At 33.6% G+C, this 20,280-nt stretch overlaps 1 protein-coding gene across 1 annotated transcript; it reads left to right on the forward strand.

Moving 5' to 3' along the window:
* The first annotated feature begins 5,373 nt into the window (after positions 1-5,373).
* Positions 5,374-15,732, forward strand: LOC149933516 (nose resistant to fluoxetine protein 6-like). Its single transcript, XM_090157314.1, has 5 exons — positions 5,374-5,422; positions 11,932-12,055; positions 12,145-12,319; positions 12,880-13,022; positions 15,604-15,732. Exons 3-5 carry the CDS (start codon positions 12,169-12,171, stop codon positions 15,730-15,732), a joined length of 423 nt encoding a protein of 140 aa, XP_090013440.1. The 5' UTR covers positions 5,374-5,422; positions 11,932-12,055; positions 12,145-12,168.
* Positions 15,733-20,280: the final 4,548 nt, after the last annotated feature.

The following is a 20,280-nucleotide window of genomic DNA, read 5'->3' on the forward strand; positions in this document are numbered from 1 at the left end:
ATACCATAAAAAACATTTTTAGGCTATTTTTTTAATTATAGTATGCGGCGTTACCAATAATTGGGCTATTTTGTATATTTTTCGCATAAATATATAAAAAATTTTGGCTATTTTTCTCAAGTCAAGTATATATTTTTTCCCTATTTGTCATTAAATGCCATTATTTGTCACTATATGCCATTATTTGTCAATTTTGCCATTATTTGTCACTATTTACCAGTGACATGGCCTATATTCGAAAAAAGTGACATTTTAGGAACACTGCTAGTGGCTACGTCTGAAATAAATTTACCGAAATGCATTATGAATGCGCGCAAGCCGTGATCGAATGTTTTTAAACTTAGAACCACGTAGCCAAGGCTTATTCACAATTTTATCGCTTTAAAACTTAAAATTAACACTAATCTTTGCAAACTGATTCATCAGAACCTTAAACTGGCTATTAGAAATAGGAGTTGTGTTTCTGAAGGTATTTTTTTTTTTTTTCAATTTTGAGATTTAGAGGCGTTTTGGGTGGCATTTATCAACCCGATCGGCGTGGCTGCTCTACCAAATAAGATAATATTTTATACGTAGAAATTGCCCTATCGTCGTACGTTCAATTTGCTTCTCGCATAGACAAAGCCGTAAACATGGGACTATATGCTAGAACTTAACTTATGGGGATCTTATGATAGGCTTATGGTTCTAGGTCATTATAATAATTTGAGAATTTAAATTTTTCTAGATGTATTTTATTTTGATTACATCATAAAATATCGTTTATTTATTTTTCTCTAGCCTCAAATTTTAAAAGCATGTTGCAATACTCTCAGTCTTGGCACGCTCAAGTTTTACTGCGTGGAGATTTTGCAGTTGACTCGTTTCTAGTTATTAGGTAAATTGTTAAAACCATTTTTGGTTTAACCGCAAGTTTAACTTAAAAATTTATATTTTAGTTTTAACTTAAAACCCCTTACAATGTCGAAATTTCGATCCAATTAGAAACAAAACCAATCTCATTTGAATCCAAAATTGTCTCTATCATAAAATTCTAAGCAAATTGGCAAAAATTGGAATTTCATACATTCTAATTGGTTCAAATTTAACGCATTTTGGATTGTAAGTAGAATTTAGATTTACCAAAATGTTTATATTATTTTGGAATTAAATTTGATCGCCATATTCTTAGCAGTACGAATATTAAATTAATTATTCGAGGTTAAATTTACCTTGAACAAGTGGTCCAACCGATTATCAGATAAAATTTGAACGATAAATCAGATTAACTGCATGTACGCTCAGATATTATCAGATCAGATCATATATTCATATTGATCAAAATGCATACCAGATATTTAGGCCTAAACTAATCTTAATTCTTTAAAAAAGTTAATGAGTAAAATTTAATTCTAAATTAATTGTTAGTCGCACGCCAGATATCCTACACAGTACTGATAAGCTCCAAACAGGGCGAAATCGGTCTACTGTTGGAAATTTTGGCTATTTTTTATCATTTTGATTAAAATTACTACTCGAGCGCCTATTGAGTGCTTGCTCGTAGCGTCGTAGGCATACCTTGTAGCTAAGCCAAGCCTTGAAACGGCCGTCATGACATTAGTTTCACGTCACAGATCACGATGTTAAACGCCCCACGATAATAATAATCACACGCCTTCTTAATGTCATGGCCGACATATACGGGTTACCATGGCAACGAACACAAGCTACACCCTCGAGCAAGCTACGAATAGTCTTAGTCGATAGCTACGCCGCAAAATTTTCGTTTTGAAAACGAAAACATTTGAGAGAGTTGGCCGTTTACGGTCTATCGAAATCTGGCAGCCTTGCCTGCCTTCCGGCCTGTATCTCCATGCAGAAAATGGCCGACGATTACGCCGCCGAAAATATTTTACTAAACTGATCGGCGGCGTTTTTGACCGTTATTTTGAATTATCGACTAAGACTATATGGTTCGCATTTCGCATCTTTTGTTCATGCTTGAAGGCCCTTTGGTCCAAGTTTCGTTTCACATTTTATAATTTTTCCAAATTTATCTTGATGAATTTAATCTGATGAAGTACTTTTCTACCTTGTCGCGTTTGTTCAAATTAACAATATACTAGCTCCATATAAGATAGAATGCGCCCTAGATCTAACGTTAAGATCGATTTCTCCCAGAAAAATCAGAACCGTTATACGTGACTCCCTGCGGCGAATTTTTGCCCTATCTTTTTAGCTTCAACTTCCGTCGATAGCGGAAACGGTTATCTCCATTGATACAAGACGAACAGAAGCGTGAACTTATCACGTAAATCGGAGCTAGCCCTAATGAAGCTGGTTTTAAATTTAACACGGGCAGTGATGGGTCTGTTGGTTTGAATTGGGCAGTTTCGGACAAGGACCTAAAACAGGCCCGGGCATTTTAGAGAAGTCGGCCCCTACTTCTGCTGGCTAGATGGCCTAACGGCCTTTGGATCAAACCGGCACATCGGGCATTTGCCCGATCTTCCCTATGGCCAGCCCGGGCCTGGTTTTGGGGGATCATCAAACGGTTAACATTTTGGAGGAATATTTTATTAATTTCAATGTGAACAGGTTTTGTCGTAAAATATTCGTAGTTTAAAGCTTATCTCTTCGCAACAACTCGCGTTAGGCTTAACGAGCTTCGATCCTGTCGTTGAAACGAAACCGGATTTCACAGGCAAGCTCATATTTCTATTTATCGCCATCAGATGGCGACACACCATGACTTAGAGGTCTTGGGAGAAATCGCTGTTAACGCACAGCCTATGTACGAATCTAAATTATAGGGAGTTAGTATATTATAAACTTATGGTATAATCTGAATTTAGTGAGATAAATCAGTTCCGATAGGTTACATAAGATTTATGATATACAGATTATACAGTTTGAAATCAGATTTACTGGGTGAAGTAATATGAAATATAAACTTCATCTGAGTAACTGATTATCTTCAGGTCCCTCAAAATTAGTACCTCACTAACAACATTTAGAAGTGTTTAAAATTCACTTTAGCGAATACTCCGATATCAGATACCTTCTGTGTATTTTACCCTTTTCTTAATTAAATTTATTTGCATTTTTAGCGGATTTTTGTTAACGTATCATTATTTGAAAGATGAAACCGAACCAGGCCTTAAATCCATTCTGCGTCTTTATTTACACAGATTTCTAAGGTACGCATCTACTATCGTTTAATTGTAATTTTAATGATTTTTGTGTCATGAATAACACACATGAAACCGGGAAAATGCATTGTAAAAGTGCTATAAAAGGTGCGCCAGAGAATATAAGAAAAAGTTTATTTCCTTTGTTATAAAAATAACGTAGATATATTCCTAAAATGTTGTTGTGTCAAGTGGCTGTAATTTATACATTGAAATGTTATTTTTTATCAAAGAAAAGTCAGAAAGGTATTGAAATACTTTATTTTTAAAAAGTTAAATTGCGCTTCTTGAGCCAAATATTCATTTAAAAAGATACTATTTTATTAAGTGCGATTACATATTTTTCAGTAAAACACTAAAATAAGAGCCCTTTAGCAAAATTGCCCTTCTTGGAGAAAGGTACCGATGAATTTAAACATGAAAATGAATCCTACTAATAATTCATATCACTGCTGACAAAGTTTAACCTGACAGAGAGACTCTACCGACAAAGTCTATATAGTTATATAAACTAATGTTTTTTTTAAATTGATAATTCAGGCTAAAATTTAATTAAAAATTCCTAAGCCTCAGGAAAGGTTGCCACCTATGAAGGCAAGAAATAAATCTTCCAAGACACTTTCCAAGTGCTAGAATTTATTTGAAATAGTAATTTGAGTGAAGGCTGCTCTTTGATTAAAAATGTTTCAGTACAACGCTCTAATAAAAGCCCTTGAGCAAAAGGTACACATAAATTTTTACATAAAAATGAACCCTACATATCTTAGTAATTGATATCACTGCTGATAAAATTAAACCTGACCCAATGTCTATTTCATAACATATTTTAAATTTGATAATCCCATAACTTACCACAATGTATTATGAAAAACAAAAAATATATGAAACCTCTTGGCAATTGACAGTAAGATCATAGCTGTATAGCTATCTCTTTAGCTAATGCTTATTTAGTTATGTTATTCTAAAGTTGCCATTTTCAGTTGTGTCAGGTTTGGTGGCCCTAAATGGGTCGGAGTGTGCAATAACTGGTGGCTTTATCGGGGAGTCGGGGTCCGGCTCTTGTAACCCATAAGGGCGGTGGCGCACTGGGAGATGTAAGCTTCGATCAAATGGTCCTATCTCCACCTCCGACTTCGGTCAGGTTTGGGCTGGATACTGAGCTTCGGCTCAGGCTAACGGAGAGGGTCCGTGCAAACTGGCCGCCTCGGCGGATTGGGTAGCCTGCTGTGGGGCGGCGGGCCGTCATATGCGGGCACGGTGGTCCTGTTTCCCGGCCTTTTGGAACAACACCGGGATCTCCAGTGCCAGCTGTGCCGGGTTACTTGGACTGCTGTGTGCTCGTCGTTCCCCTTTAGGAGCTCTCTCCAAAGGGTTTGACTCCTTACCTGTGAAGGTAGGGTGTCGGCTGGAGTTGCTACAGCATCCATTCTTAGTAGGGTACTGCTACCCATGCTGGATTTGTCACCTGACGGGGCTAGGTGGACGCTAGCGTAGGGCACTATGATGATAGGCCTCCGGTGGTATGGTCTCTGTTACTAGGTACACCGGGCTATAAATTCTGACACACTGTGTCAGGTTTGGTTGACCAGAGGCTTCACTAATCTTCCGACAGAAATGTTCGTTGAGACCTTAAGTTAGAGTTAATAATTGTCTTAGGTAGGATTTTAAGGTTCATTTACATTAGATATTTGATAGTAAAATATGATTTGCGTAGTAGCATTTTTCATCGTTCTATCACAGTTTCAAAATATCGAGCACGATTTTCTTCCAATGTGTTTCTGCTACGTGGGAGCCCACCGAAATCCCAATTTTTGAACACAGTAACCAATTATAAACCAAATTGGATCTTTACTTGTTATTAAGATCTTGATAAGATCCCAAAATTTTATTAAGTTTCTATATATTTTAATCTATTTTCTACCGATACTCTCTTCTTTGATCATTTTATTAAACATAAGTTGAAAAATATTTTAAACCGATGATGGGTTTGCAAGAATTAATTTAAAATAGGGTACTTTAAGGATCAAATACCGATATGTTATGGGTCTTAAGGTATTCTAGAGTCCTGGTGAGGGCCCCGCACTATTGACACCAAGAAATAATCATTATGGAACTTTTTTTATTTCTTCAAGACTGTCTCCTGTTTATTACCTCATGATTTTCTTCTATTCGAGCCTGTTCAAATTCGCCGGCGATGGGCCCTATTGGAGGACCATCACCAAAATAACCGAACGCTGCAAAAAAAATTGGTGGTACAACTTATTATATATAAACAATTTTCAACCGAACGCATCCGAAAATATAGTAAATATTTTATTTATTTATAGTTAGTTAAATCTACTTACATGTATACTCAGGGCGCATAATTCAGAGAATGACAATGTTGAGGGAATCAGGGGTGAATATTTTCCTCCGCCACGAGAGGAAGATGAAGGGACAGCATTTACCAGTGTGTGCTACAATGGCATTGGAAGACGTCAGTTTAATGGAACCTATGAGATAACGGACTAATTTCCTTCTTTAGAGGGAAGGAAGTTCTGCGAGCGTGAGGTGGTTTGAGAGCAGCACTAAAAACCATAGTCATTCTCCCTAAGTATAAAGCCCAGTTCACACTATACAATTAATTGTAAGCAAGAAAATTGTACAGTGTGAGCTTTATAACGTTTCTAGGCGAAAAACGTGTGAGCATGAACCAATCTATCTTAGAGGAGAAATCATTAAGAGAGCCACAGTAACCCTTGAAAATTAGGCTTTGGTGATAACTAATCAATTTGATATGGAAACTAACTACGCATCTCCAGTGGTGTAGTCCTAAATAAAAGAACCAGAGTGCTAACTGGGTTCGGCCAACTTCAATTTTGCGCGTGGTCGAAGTTGGCTGTACCGGCTGCTATAAATGTACGTCCAACTTCGATGTTTATCGTGATTGAAGTTGGCCGTAGCTAGATAATTATTGGAAATTGTTATGGTACTTTCCTACGGGCAAAATTCATAATAAATTCACACACCCTTTATTCGAGGCTGCGAGGCTAGGCTAATAGCAATACTCACCGAATTCTACATATAACTTTTGAAATACAAATTTATATTTTTTAACAATCATTAAACGTAAATTGTGTACAACCAAAACCAATAATCGTCTTTTCTGAATATGATATTCACCTATATTATTAAAAAATTTAAATTGGGAAAAAACTCACAGAGTTGACTAGAGTCAGTCTAGAAACAGCTGTTACTGTTACGGTAACCGGACGCTTAAACACACTAGAGTGACGGGGTTTATATAAAGGGTCGCAGTAAAGTAGGAAACGTGAAGAATAATTACGAAGTGGATAAAAGGTACTAAAAGTAAATATTGTTAATGCACAAAAATGTGTTAGGAACTAGTACGCAGGTCGCAGTGCCAATGATTTACGAAATGGAAGCCCTGGCAAGATGAAATAAAGAGGCAGGGCGGAAAAATGGAAAAACTAAGCCGGGGCGGGGGCCTGCCTCTGAAAAAATCACTGGGGCGCTGCCCTGGTCCGACTAAACCACTAAGCATCTCTACTTTGGAAACAAGATCCGATCGAAACAAAAAACGCTATCCTAACAAAAGGCTACAGCTTATCTGGAGGGGGATATAACTAAGCGCTAAGCCTTAACAGACAAATCACATGAAATTTTCTTGAAAAATCACGTCGAATAATTGTAGTGATCGAGATAAATATTTGATAATTAGACTCCTTTAAATAAAAGAACAAATAAAACTATGAGCGAACATAAGAAGTTCCAGTAAACGAAAAGAAATCCTATAATGCGCGAAGATGAAAAAAATATACACTATTTAAGTAAATACCTTGTAGTTTTAGTTAACAGTTGGTTCTTTGAAAGCCAATCGTTAAATATTGGACAATTGAATTTTGCAATGGTCCTAAACTTTACCGTGGTACGTTGCTCCTCCCCTCCCCCCTCTTAAACGTAAACGAAAGCCATACTTATCTCCAAATGGTAAATGAGTAATTTCCTTTTTTTCAATATTTGAAAAGTGCATTCGACCTTCGTGGTACTTAAGTTTGGAAATGCAGTGTTTATTCATCAGTCCTATATTCCTGATCCTTATGAAGTGGTAAGTAGATTTTTAATTTCAATATTTTAAAATTTGGTCGTTTGCTTTTTTTACAATTTCTAATAGAATTCTGGCAATTAGGCGCCATTTTGTTATATAAAAAAGCTTCATAATTCAGAATGTATTTTGAATTCATTTTGTGTTTTTGTTTTTCCAGCAAAAGAAAATACCTTGGATCATCCATGGCGTTTATTCTCATAATTATTTGTTGGATAACATCTGCAATAATAAGTTATAATAATGAACTAAACATCAGCATGTATGGAATATCTGATACTTACAACGTAACTTACACAGCTTTACAGTTGAGTAAAAATATAAATATAAGTGTTTTTTTTTTCGATAAATTCGAAAACAGAGTTAACCAGGTTGTGCGCCTACCACAGTGGATTTGTTCCGAGGTCTATTTTGATAATTTAAACCTTATAAGGGATTTTTGGTGAGATCCGTCCTGTTTTCGCGACACAGAATTTTATATCAACACCCCTCCCCCGCCCCTATTGTAATAGCACACTTTAGTTTTGAGAGTTTACAGATTTGATGAAGATGAATAATCACACCCAGGAAAGGGAAAGATGTACATCGTCGTCAGTAGACAAGTGCTTTTACACAAGAGTTTGTTGACGCGATCAAATCCGTGATGATCGCGACACTCCCCCGCTGACGAAGCACACGTAGCCACAACAGTCAAGGAAATTGCCTTAAAAATTGGTGGGAGGGTGAAGTAAATATGGTGATTTCCCAGCGGAAGCTAGCGTGTAGAGCACACCGAAAAGCGTTGGTTCAGAAGAGAAGAAGGATATCGCGAGCGTAAAAGCGAAATAGATGACTGTAAAATCTTAATTGATAAGAAGATACGTCTAATTTAATAATTTGTTAAAGCATGACTGATACTTCATGGTATTTGTTTTTATTAAAAACAGTTAACATTTTACATGTTACCGGAGCTTTCGGGTTCGAGACCCCTCGTCAAGTGGTATTTTGTTTTGAATAATTTAACCAATTATTAAATTAATATTTTAAACCATGGTAATTAAACGTTTTAACTTATACGAAGATACGTCTAACTAACATATATAATGGCGGCTGGAATAGCAAGGGGAAAGAAATTTTGTAAATATTTCAAGAGGTAGCGAAAAACAGTCGGAAGAGGAAAAGCGCTGTTATTGAGAATCGTTTCCAAAAATATATTCGTGGTCTCGAAAATGATCTACAGTCGACCTGGTCGTCGTTTGGTCTATCGAAAGACACTGAAATGGATCTTAGCGAAACTTATAGTGATAAAGCGCGAGATTGTTTCTCAGTTATGGAGATGTAATCGGTGTTAAGAACTTTACATTTGGGTAAAACAGCGGGCATGGCGGAATTTACCCGGAATGTCTCAAATCACTGGGTCCTGTGGTCAGAGGCTGCTTGTTGCGCTTACTAAACAGAAGCCTCGAAGAGCGGAATATTCCGGTAGGCTGGACGGGAGCAACCGTTACGGTCATCATAAGGGCAAAGGGAGAAATAAGCGGACGATCTGATTTCGTATAGACCAATTGCCGTTTAACTATGGAACTTGAAAACCATAATTCTTTACATCAGCGGTTCCCAATTTGTTTTGCTATGGAACCCTAAATTGTCAACCTAATTCTGGCCGAACCCCAACTCATTTTTTTTCCTTTTTTCTTATCTTAAAAGACTCTTGACACAAACAAAGATGGCCGCGCTGCGAATTCTCGGAACCCCTCTGACCCTTCCAAGGAACCCCATGATTCCGCGGAACACCTTTTGGGAACTGCTGCTTTACATGAAGCGCAAGGTGGATTAAGAAGAGATCGCCGGATAGCTGACAACTTATTCCTACTACCCCAGCTAAAATATATTTCTCAATACCGAAAAATGGACCTCTACCTGGTGTTTCTCGATATTGCCAAGCTTACGACAGCGTGGACAGAGATCGCTTATGGAAGAGCCTTGAAGCCAAGGGTGTTTCATCGGGCAGTGTAGAAATTATGTGTCAACGGAACCAGTACACAATAGAGTTGGGCTGCGCCAGGGCTGCCCATTGTCTCCAATGTTGGATGACCTCGCATTCAAGTCATCAGCCCTAGTAATAGGTGTTTGTGTTTCAAAGTACGACGATATGGGATGGGAAACGAATTGAAGGGCGAAGTCACCATCATTCCTTGTTTAATGTACCCTGATGAAATTGTAGTGATTTTCAGCTTTTTAGACGAGTTTACGAATTTCGTTGCGAAGCAAGGTTTATCCTTCAGTGTTGAAAAGTCGAATGTAATGCCACTCATATCATCAGCTTACGCCTTAAATTGCGACTTTACCCTTCAATAGAGTCAAATGGAATCGTACTTGGCAATCGAGAAATATCTTGAAAAAAGCGATAGATGGTTCAATTGGCCAAAAAAGCTTAAAATTCGTATTTAGTGGCAATACCGCTAAGGAAGACGGTTGCAGTACCATTGTTAACCTACACCAATGAAGTGTTAGACTTTCCAAATAAAATCATGGACTATCTTGATTACTCTCAACACGAAGTGGGTCGCTTTGCCCTAAGTGCTGGACCAATGGCAATACATGCTGGCATCAAATGAGAAATGGGATGAAGCCTGCAGCAATTTAAAGAACCTGGGATGTTAATAATTAATGGCTCCCAGTCGGTTAGCCAAAAAATTATACGTCGTTGCCCAAAATATGAGTAGGTTCAATACCCGTTTTAAAAGGAGAACCACTATTCTGGACCGTGCATTTGGTACCGACTCTCAAAGTGCTAAAACGACGTCCTAAGCTCAGTGAAGTATACAAGTATACAAAAGCAAGCCCAAGCCAAGAGGAGTTCTACGACGTAAATTTCTCCCGCGGGCTTCTCTTTCAAGCACGAACAGATGCTTTGCTTACTAGCGAACGATGTGGGCAACTATTTGGCCTTTCGTCTAGATGCCTGGAATGCAGTTCAGAAATGGAAAGTGCTTCTGGAATGTCCGGCTCCATACGTCTTTGAGGAGATTCGCGACTGGAGAGAGTTATCCTTTTACTTGAAAGTGGAAGATTTTCTTGCCTGCACGCGCATCTATTGGAACCCTCCTTAGAAGCAACGAATTTTGAACAAGAAAACAAAAAAGGTTGAATGAAACAATTGCAAGGATTTTAATTTTATTTATTTATATTTATGTAATATAAAATGTTGGTTGTAATTTAAATTGCTGGTCAGACTCCCCTCAGCAGAGCCGCCCTGGTGTAAAACCGAGCGTAGCCACTCAGACCAAATAAAACCACTCATTCATTTCGAGGTAATCAAAATCATAAACAGAAAAGTAAATTTAAAATTTATCATTATTTGAATTTCTATTCATTTTCTATTAATTTTTATAGTTTAAAATGTTTGAACTTACCCTTAAAAAACAATATTTTGATTAATTTTATTAATATTTTTAATCCAACATTGTTTACTGTGGCAAGCTGGTCACAACCTTCCCACGCAGAATAAATTCTGATTCAGCTTCTAACCATACCTTATTTATATACTATTATTTACCGAAATTAATCAAATCTCATTATTGTAGTACACTAGCGGTAATTTATTTTTTTGTTAAACCGGCAGAGGGTCCATGCAAACTGGCCGCCTCGGAGGATTGGGTAGCCTGCTGTGAGGTGGCGGTTCTCCGTATGAGGCGCAGTGGTCCTGTTTCCCGTCCTTTTGGGGTACACCGGGAAATCCGGTGCCAGCTGTGTGCCCGTCGTTCCCCTTTAGGAGCTCTTTCTGAAGGGTATGGCTCTCTACCTCCGTATAGGTAGGGTGTCGACTGGAGTTGCTTTAGCATCCACTCTCTATTCCACAGCTGTGCGCGAATTGGAAGCGGGTCGCCCCATTGCTGCGCCTTTTGTCGGGATGAGTGGCTTGCGTCGAAGGTGTGACCATCAGTAGTAGGGTTCTACTACCCATGCTGGATTGGTCACCTCTCCGGGCTTGTGGACGTTGGCGTATACCATTCTTATGATCAACCACCGGTGTAGTAGGTGGCTTTGCACTTGGAGCATCCGGTATATGAATTCTGAAAACATATTACGTCGTTTGTTCTGTTCTGCTGATAATTGTATACGGATTAAATTCCCAAAGAAATCTATTATTTTTCAATGAGGGGTGGATTTTCTGGATATAAAATAATTCCTCGCTTTTATGTTGGTAAAGCAGGAGCGGGAATTCCGAATAACCTTTTTAAGAAAATATGGTTTTTGAGTGGTCAAAGGTAAAACATTGAAACCTTAAAGATTAATAGAAAATGCTGTGATGGGCAAATGTCAGAGATATCCACGCCACTAAATCTAAATTGTTGAGTTAAATCGTTCACTGCGTCGAGATTAAAATTTCTAAACTCACCTTTTCTGTATCTCAAAAACGTCTGGCTAGATTGTTCTGAAAATCTAGAATACGGATTCATGATCACACAAATTACTCTAGAAACATTTTTAATAGAAATCTACGTGGTAATCAGGGCCGCCTTATCCATAAGGCAGACTAGGCAAAGTGCCTAGGGCTTACGCAAATTTTAGGAGACATTAGGGCCTACGATTCCATATAATATCGCCTACAAAGGTCCGAAAAGTCGGTAATTGAGAGATTTTAGACTTATCTAATTTCGACAATATTTTCAGGGAAAAGCAAGTGTTTGAGGATCTAACGACGAAACCATACACTAGAATAGGCGCGTTTTTGGTTGGATCTCTGTTGGCCTTTTTCATCTCCAATCTCAATGGAGAAAAGGGATTTCTCAGTAGTGTAAGAACCACTTTTACATAGTTTTGATATAGCATTTTTATTGATAAAATTAATAATCAAATAATTATTACATATTTATATATTTCTAGTGGCATATTGCTCTGTTTTGGTTAATGGCAATAGCACTGAATTTGGCCATTTCTTACGGTCTACACAACAGTGACCTCGGAACAGAAAGTAAAGCGTTCTACAACAGCTTATCCCATACAGCCTGGGCGCTGACTGTCGCTTGGGTGATTTTTGCATGTGTGACTGACAACAGCCGTAAGTGTTTTCTATGAGGTTTTTAACAGTAGATTATAATACAACAAAACCGATGCTTACCTCATCTTTCATTTACAATCTTCACTTTTTATTTTGTCACAATGGCACTCCAAAATATATGAAGCCACGATCGAAATATCAGAACTATAATACAAAAATGGTTAAAAAGCCATGAAGGCATATCTTTTCGAAGTACTGCCACTTTATTTATAATAAATTATTTCCCAACCACAATGTTGAATTTTTTGTATAGACGTCCAAAAATTGCAATACTATTGTTCAAGCTTCGAAAAAGACCGCGGAACACATTTCGTCGTTAAACGAAAAACGGTCTTTGCGCATGCGAAACTATCAACCAATCCGGAGTTCCCTTCCTAGTTAGTCTTAGATTTTGAAGTAGAAGGGACGGTTAAAAATTCTGCCCCTATTTATTTTAGCGTCTCTTTGTGATGTCTCTGACAGCGTGATTTAGGCCTATGTCATAGTTCTTTTTCAAAAACACCATTTAGAAATATCTCGTTTGCGCAAATGACAAATATTTTCAATATATAATTATTCAGAGCCTGTCAACTCCTTTCTGTCTTGGGAACCTTGGATTCCGTTGGCCAAGATGACATACGCCGCATATATTAGCTACTCGTTAGTTCTCGACTACTACTATGGAACGATGAGGGTTCCGACGTACTTCACAACTACCGTCATGGTAAGAGTATTAAAGAAAATATTTGTTTATATTTACTTCCCAAACAAACGAACCAAAACGCAATGTGCAAAAAAATAACCACAAGTACAAGTAGTTTTTAAGCGAAGCTCTGGGCGGAAAAGTGTTCAACATATTAAGTTATATGTAGTGCCAGGATTTCATCTACCTGAGATGCGAGACGTCATCTATGTAATTTGAAAATAAACAAGTAGGTACGATAGCATTGGCTCGTCTACGGCGAAACAGGAGTTCAATACTCCTATCATGATGAACTCTTTCTTGAAGCTTACGATGTGGTATCAGAGAATTAACCTTGAAGCAGCGCATATCGTGTTCGGTTTCATCTGATACACTTATTTCTAAACACGTAATAGTTGTCATATTATACCTCGTGTATGAAGAATACCCCAAACCGAAGGCAACGCCAATGAAATTTTACGTATTAGGAATATATTTAATTTGAAAAAAATAAAAAAAACGTTCGGTGTCCTTTACATTTAGTAATTCGTAAACGGGGCTCGTTTTATTAAATTTTAACTTTTTATATTTATTTAAAAGTCGAAATGGTAAGATTTAAATTTTAAATTTAAATATAAACATCTGGGCAATAATTTGTCTTATGAAAGCAAAATTCACTTCACTCTTTACGTTTTTATTGTATTGAAATGAAAAGTTTGTCTTTCAATTAATTATTTCAAACTCACGATTAAACCGACTTAATACTCAAACAGCTTTTAGGAGCGTTAGCTAGAATCTGCTCTTTATACTGGGCTATTTGATACAATATTTCCCAGTTTTCGTTTGTACTATTTCTCAAATGCATTTTGCCGTCGAGTAACAGGTTTTACTACTATTAAACCGACATTTAATTCGAATATAGTACAGTTACATAGCCGGCACCAAAACTGATAAAACCCTGCACCTTATGATACAAACAATAGACTTTGCAAGATATAAAACATCATCTTTCCATAATTGGCTCAGATATTTATATACCGGCGCACTTGGAATGTCCTATCATTATATTTCACTGGTAGTACTCATCGTAATGCCCCGCGTTAGTGTCCATAACCCGGACGGGACACCAAAAGCCATACACAGCAATAGATCCCTACTACTGACGCTAGCCATCCAACGCTTTTTCGAGCACAGCCGTTGTAGTTACGCTAAATGGTCTAGCACCAGCGAAAAACACCCAACTCACAAAAGAAAAGAGTCGACACCCGGAAATGAAGGTACCAAAAAGGGGACAACGGGCACACTGCGTCCCAGCGCCCCCCCCCCCCACAGCTGTAGCTATATATCCCGGCTTGGGTCCAAAATGTGGGAAAGCAAGGACTACAGCGCCTCATACGGAGACCCGCCAATGCACAGTAACGTTGGAAACTAACTTCGCCATTGCTCCGGCAATATGAGCAGCCCAGTTTCTGGCCCTATACCTGTCCAGAGTCAAGGGTGGGGGTAAAACCTATTGATCCAGAATAATACATGGCAGTGCACTATCACCCATGTGCGTTACAAGTGCCGGACCCCGACACTTAGGTAAAGCCACCAGTTATTCAACGACTTGTCCCGTTAAGGGCCTTAACGTAATTAATTACACAAGGAATTATAAAAAAGATTTGATCTCTCCCTTTTTGTAGGACGTTAACAGGCAATCTACAAATAGTTTTCTGTGCGAAACGTGGCCTTTCTCTTGAAATTGAGGCGCTGTTTCTCGTGTTGCAAACTTGCAATCTCTCCTAATCAAACGTTTGAAGATAATCTGCCTTCTTGGCAAACGGCCAACAAAATACGCTACAATTTCTATGCGCGCTAAAAGGAATTGTTCGTTATCGCACTATCTAAATCATTTGTTCTTTGACTTGTAAAATGTTTTAGTTGAGGACGAAAATGATGAGGCTTTTGTGTGAGTGTTATAAATTTGTCATTATTTGTATCAAAAAATACTTTTAGTTTCTATGAGGTGTCTATCGTATTTGGTCGTTCATTTTCCAAGATGGCGCATTTTCCTCAAGCGACTGAATGGGAGAGAATGTACGGCGTGAAAGAGCCCCTCAATAACTATTGAAATCCAGAGTTTCACAGAGATAACTATTTGAATCGTGTTAAGCCGTTTTTTTGTTCTAGATTACCTGTACTAAAAAGTTCCAGATAGAGGGCTGCATATTTTTAGAACAGACAGCAACGGAGTGAAAAACCATTAATATACTTTTCTTCTTTACCCTGTATCCGGAGTTCAGATTTCTGGAAGGTGCTTAGCTTCTCGTTAGAAGTAACGGGCTAGATACTAATATACCAGAATAAATATTAAACAACAACTTCAGCACTATAGCCCCTCGAATCAATCGAAGAAAAGCTAATAACCTTCTTGAATACAGACTGTACAATACAAAAAGCTCACTAAAATCGGGCTTATTTTAAAGACTACAAGTTTACAACTGTATTATCTCGAATTAGACAATATTTGGCACAAATTAAGATCAACTATTTCTTACCCTTTTCCAGATTACCCCCGAGTTTAACGTTTTATTTTAAATAAAATGAAAATAACCTACTGATGATATGTTTGTCTTTTCAGTCAGTACATTACTTGGGATTCCTTTTTCTGTCATATGGATTTGGTTTCACTTTCGCCGCTCTCTTCGAAATGCCGGTTCGTAATTTGGAGAAGCTAATGAACAACCAAAAACCAATCACGATAACATAAATTTATTATTTTCGCAAAACATTAAATAAGTTATTTACCTTTGAATGTATGCATTGTTTAATATCATATCTGATTTACCACAATAATGTTCACGGTTCTGTTATCTGAGATGCGGTTCGAAGCACTATGCCGCCCTACGCAGTGCTTACGAAGCACAATCAAAACACTTTTATTTTTAAGTGGAATGTGATTTGGTATTTACGTAGCTGATATGTACAGTAATTTAAAATATATAAATTCTAATTATTATATTATGCAGAGGTATAATGTTGCCTGGCTTTGAAAAACTCCGTAACACAAACTTTATCGTGATTTTGTTATTACCATTTTGAAATGTATTTTGGTTCATATTTTCTAAAAATTGTCCATATAGAGTTTGCAAAAGAAAATATTTTTATTCTTTTATGATTTTAAAACTTTGAAAAAGATGTTTATGATTTGCTACGTCACAAGCTGAGAAATCATTTATTTTAAATCTAACATAATAACAAAAATAATCAAATATTGAAAATATCCTAAAAAGAGTCAAAAACCAAATTTCAAAATGAAGTAATGGTTCAAAAGTCACGTGTCTCGAGTTGCTTGACATTTGCTATCCGGTATAAAGACAAAAAGTTGTCAAATAGAAAATAAGTGATAAAATACACGAATAAGAAGAATAGTCCATAATGATAAAGGATAAAAAAGCTAAACCCTAAACAAATTTGAAGAAATTTAAAAACTTAAAAATTAGCTAATAATAATTAGCTAGGCTAATACCCAAGGCCAATAAATATTAAAATTATTATGTGAAACTTACTTTACAAAGCAACAAAATAATAATAATCAGCAAGGCTAATAATACCCAATGCACCACCTTAGCCCTAAATCATCATGTGAGTTTTAAAACATGTTTCTCGAAAAATTAATAAAAACCAAAGACGACAGACAGTTACATGTCCCTTCCTAGAGTATGCCACCTCCTAGGCTGTTCTATTACCGGTATTTTATGAAAACACCTATTAACGCTAACCTCAACAGGTTTCATCTCGGGTGAAACCCTCTATAACCAGTTGGGAGATAACTTACAAACTCAACGCAGAAAGCGTGGTTTCGAGTTTTCACCCAGTGCCACAAGTTGGGTTCAAACCTGGCTCCACTTGCTGCGAGACGAAAGTGCTAACCACTCCGCCACCCCACTCGTACCAATAGGCCATCGAGCAAACATAAAAAAGCGAATCTCGGACCAAATAGATCTTTGAGTGAAACACTAAATATAATAAAATAAAATAGCCATAAAATCCAATCGTAAACCGGTTTCGTCCTATTTGGGACTCGTCAGTACCGTGCGGGAAATCTGTCTTGCAACTATTACATAGAAAAGAAAAATTAAGCCTAAACATTAAAAATTTTAAAACTCTTCAAGCGTAACAACGTAAAGCCGAAGAGGGGTGGAGAATAATATATTTGAAGTGTTAAGTTAAGAGGAACCACGGCTATGGACTACATTGCAAAGATTGATAAAATACGCCCATAATGAAAAGGGATAAGAAAGCTAAACCCTAGACAAGTTTTTAAATTTCTACTTTGTTTAGGGTTTAGCTTTTTTATCCTATTTCATTATGGACTTTTTCGCGTATTTTATCACCCTTTTTGCAAAGCAGTTCATAGGTGGTTCCTTTCACCTTAACAAATGGAAAATTATAGTGACAAGTCGGGAAACCGAGCATATGGCGAACAAATCACAGAAATAAATTTTATATTTAATTTGATATTAGTTTATTTATTAAATTTGATATTAGTTTATTTATTTAATATGATATTAGTTAATTTATTAATTTTGAAATTAGTTCATTTATTAAATTTGATATAAGTTCATTTATTAAATTAGATATTAGTTTATTTATTAAATTTGATATTAATTTACTTGATAAATTTGATATTAATTTACTTGATAAATTTGATATTAATTTACTTAATAAATTTGATATTAAATTAATTGATAAATTTTATATTAATTTACTTGATAAATTTGATATTAAATTACTTGATAAATTTGATATTAATTAACTTGATAAATTTGATTTTAATTCACTTGATAAATTTGATATTAATTCACTTGATAAATTTGATTTAATTTACCTGATAAATTTGAGAGAAGTTTACCTTATACATTTGATTTTAATTTACCTTATACATTTGATATTAATTTACCTTATACATTTGATATTAATTTACCTTATACATTTGATATTAATTTACCTTATACATTTGATATTAATTTACCTTATACATTTGATATTAATTTACCTTATACATTTGATATTAATTTACCTTATACATTTGATATTAATTTACCTTATACATTTGATATTAATTTACCTTATACATTTGATATTAATTTACCTTATACATTTGATATTCATTTACTTGATAAATTTGATATTAAATAACTTGATAAATTTGATATTAATTCACTTGATAAATTTGATATTAATTTACCTGATAAATTTGATAGAAGTTTAGCTTATATATTTGATATTAATTTACTTTATACATTTGATATTAATTTACCTTTTAAATTTGATATTAATTTACCTTTTAAATTTGATATTAATTTACCTTAAAAATTATATTAATTTACCTTATAAATTTGATATTAATTTACCGTATAAATTTTATATTAATTTACCTTAAAAATTTGATATTAATTTACCTTATAAATTTGATATTAATTTACCTTAAAATTTTTATATTAATTTACCTTATAAATTTGATATTAATTTACGGTATAAATTTGATATTAATTAACCTTTTAAATTTGATAATAATTTACCTTATAAATTTGATATTAATTTACCTCTTAAATTTGATATTAATTTACCATATATTTTAGATAAGTTTACTTATAATTATAAATGTTTAATTTGATTAAAAAAGGGAATATAAATTTAAAAGGGTGGGCGGAAATAAAATTAAAAAACTGAAAAATAAACCAGATTATGGGGTAATGCTGTTTAATGTAAAACGGTTGTAGAATTATGTTTTTTAGACATTTTTAATTTTTAATAGTTTAATTGTATAATTTTTTATGTTTAAATTTGTATAATGTTCATTAGTAACGAGTTAACGAAGGACCTCGGTCCGAAAGTTCCAAGAAAATAAATAAATATTTTTTACTTATAAATTTATTTATATTGATTTAAATTTATTTATTTTGATATAAATTTATTTATTTTGATATAAATTTATTTATTTTGATATTAATTTATTTATTTATTTTGATATAAATTTATTTATTTATTTTGATATAAATTTATTTATTTATTTTGATATAAAATTATTTATTTTGATATAAATGTATTTATTTTGATATTATTTTATTTATTTTGATAATAATTTATTTATTTTGATGTTAATTTATTTATTTTGATATTAGTTTATTTATTTTGATATTAATTTATTTATTTTGATATTAATTTATTTATTTTGATATAAATGTATTTATTTTGATATAAATTTATTTATTTTGATATTAATTTATTTATTTATTTGGATATAAATTTATTTATTTATTTTGATATAAATTTATTTATTTATTTTGATATAAATTTATTTATTTATTTTGATATAAATTTATTTATTTATTTTGATATAAAATTATTTATTTTGATATTATTTTATTTATTTTGATATTAATTTAATTATTTTGATGTTAATTTATTTATTTTGATATAAATTCTTTATTTTGATATTAATTTATTTATCTTGATATAGTTTATTAATTTTGATATTAATTTATTTATTTTGATATAAATTTATTTATTTTGATATTAATTTATTTATTTTTATATAAAATTATTTATTTTGATATAAATTTATTTATTTTGATATGAATTTATTTATTTTGATATAAATTTATTTATTTATTTTGATATAAATTTATTTATTTATTTTGATATAAAATTATTTATTTTGATATAAATGTATTTATTTTGATATTATTTTATTTATTTTGATAATAATTTATTTATTTTGATGTTAATTTATTTATTTTGATATTAGTTTATTTATTTTGATATTAATTTATTTATTTTGATATTAATTTATTTATTTTGATATAAATGTATTTATTTTGATATAAATTTATTTATTTTGATATTAATTTATTTATTTTGGTATAAAATTATTTATTTTGATATTAATTTATTTATTTTGATATAAAATTATTTATTTTGATATTAATTTATTTATTTTGATATAATTTTTTTATATTAATTTATTTATTTTTATAACCATGAAGTATCAGTTCCTTTGATATTTGGATTTTATAAGTTTACTTATAAATTTATTTATTTTGATAAAAATTTATTTATTTTGATATAAATTTATTTATTTTGATATAAATTTATTTATTTTGATATAAATTTATTTATTTTTATAAAAATTTATTTATTTTGATATAAATTTATTTATTTATTTGGATATAAATTTATTTATTTATTTTGATATAAATTTATTTATTTATTTTGATATAAAATTATTTATTTTGATATTATTTTATTTATT

This window comes from Leiobunum rupestre, chromosome 8, assembly GCF_980474605.1.
Source record: "Leiobunum rupestre chromosome 8, qqLeiRupe1.1.hap1, whole genome shotgun sequence".
NCBI classification, from domain to species: domain Eukaryota; kingdom Metazoa; phylum Arthropoda; class Arachnida; order Opiliones; family Sclerosomatidae; genus Leiobunum; species Leiobunum rupestre.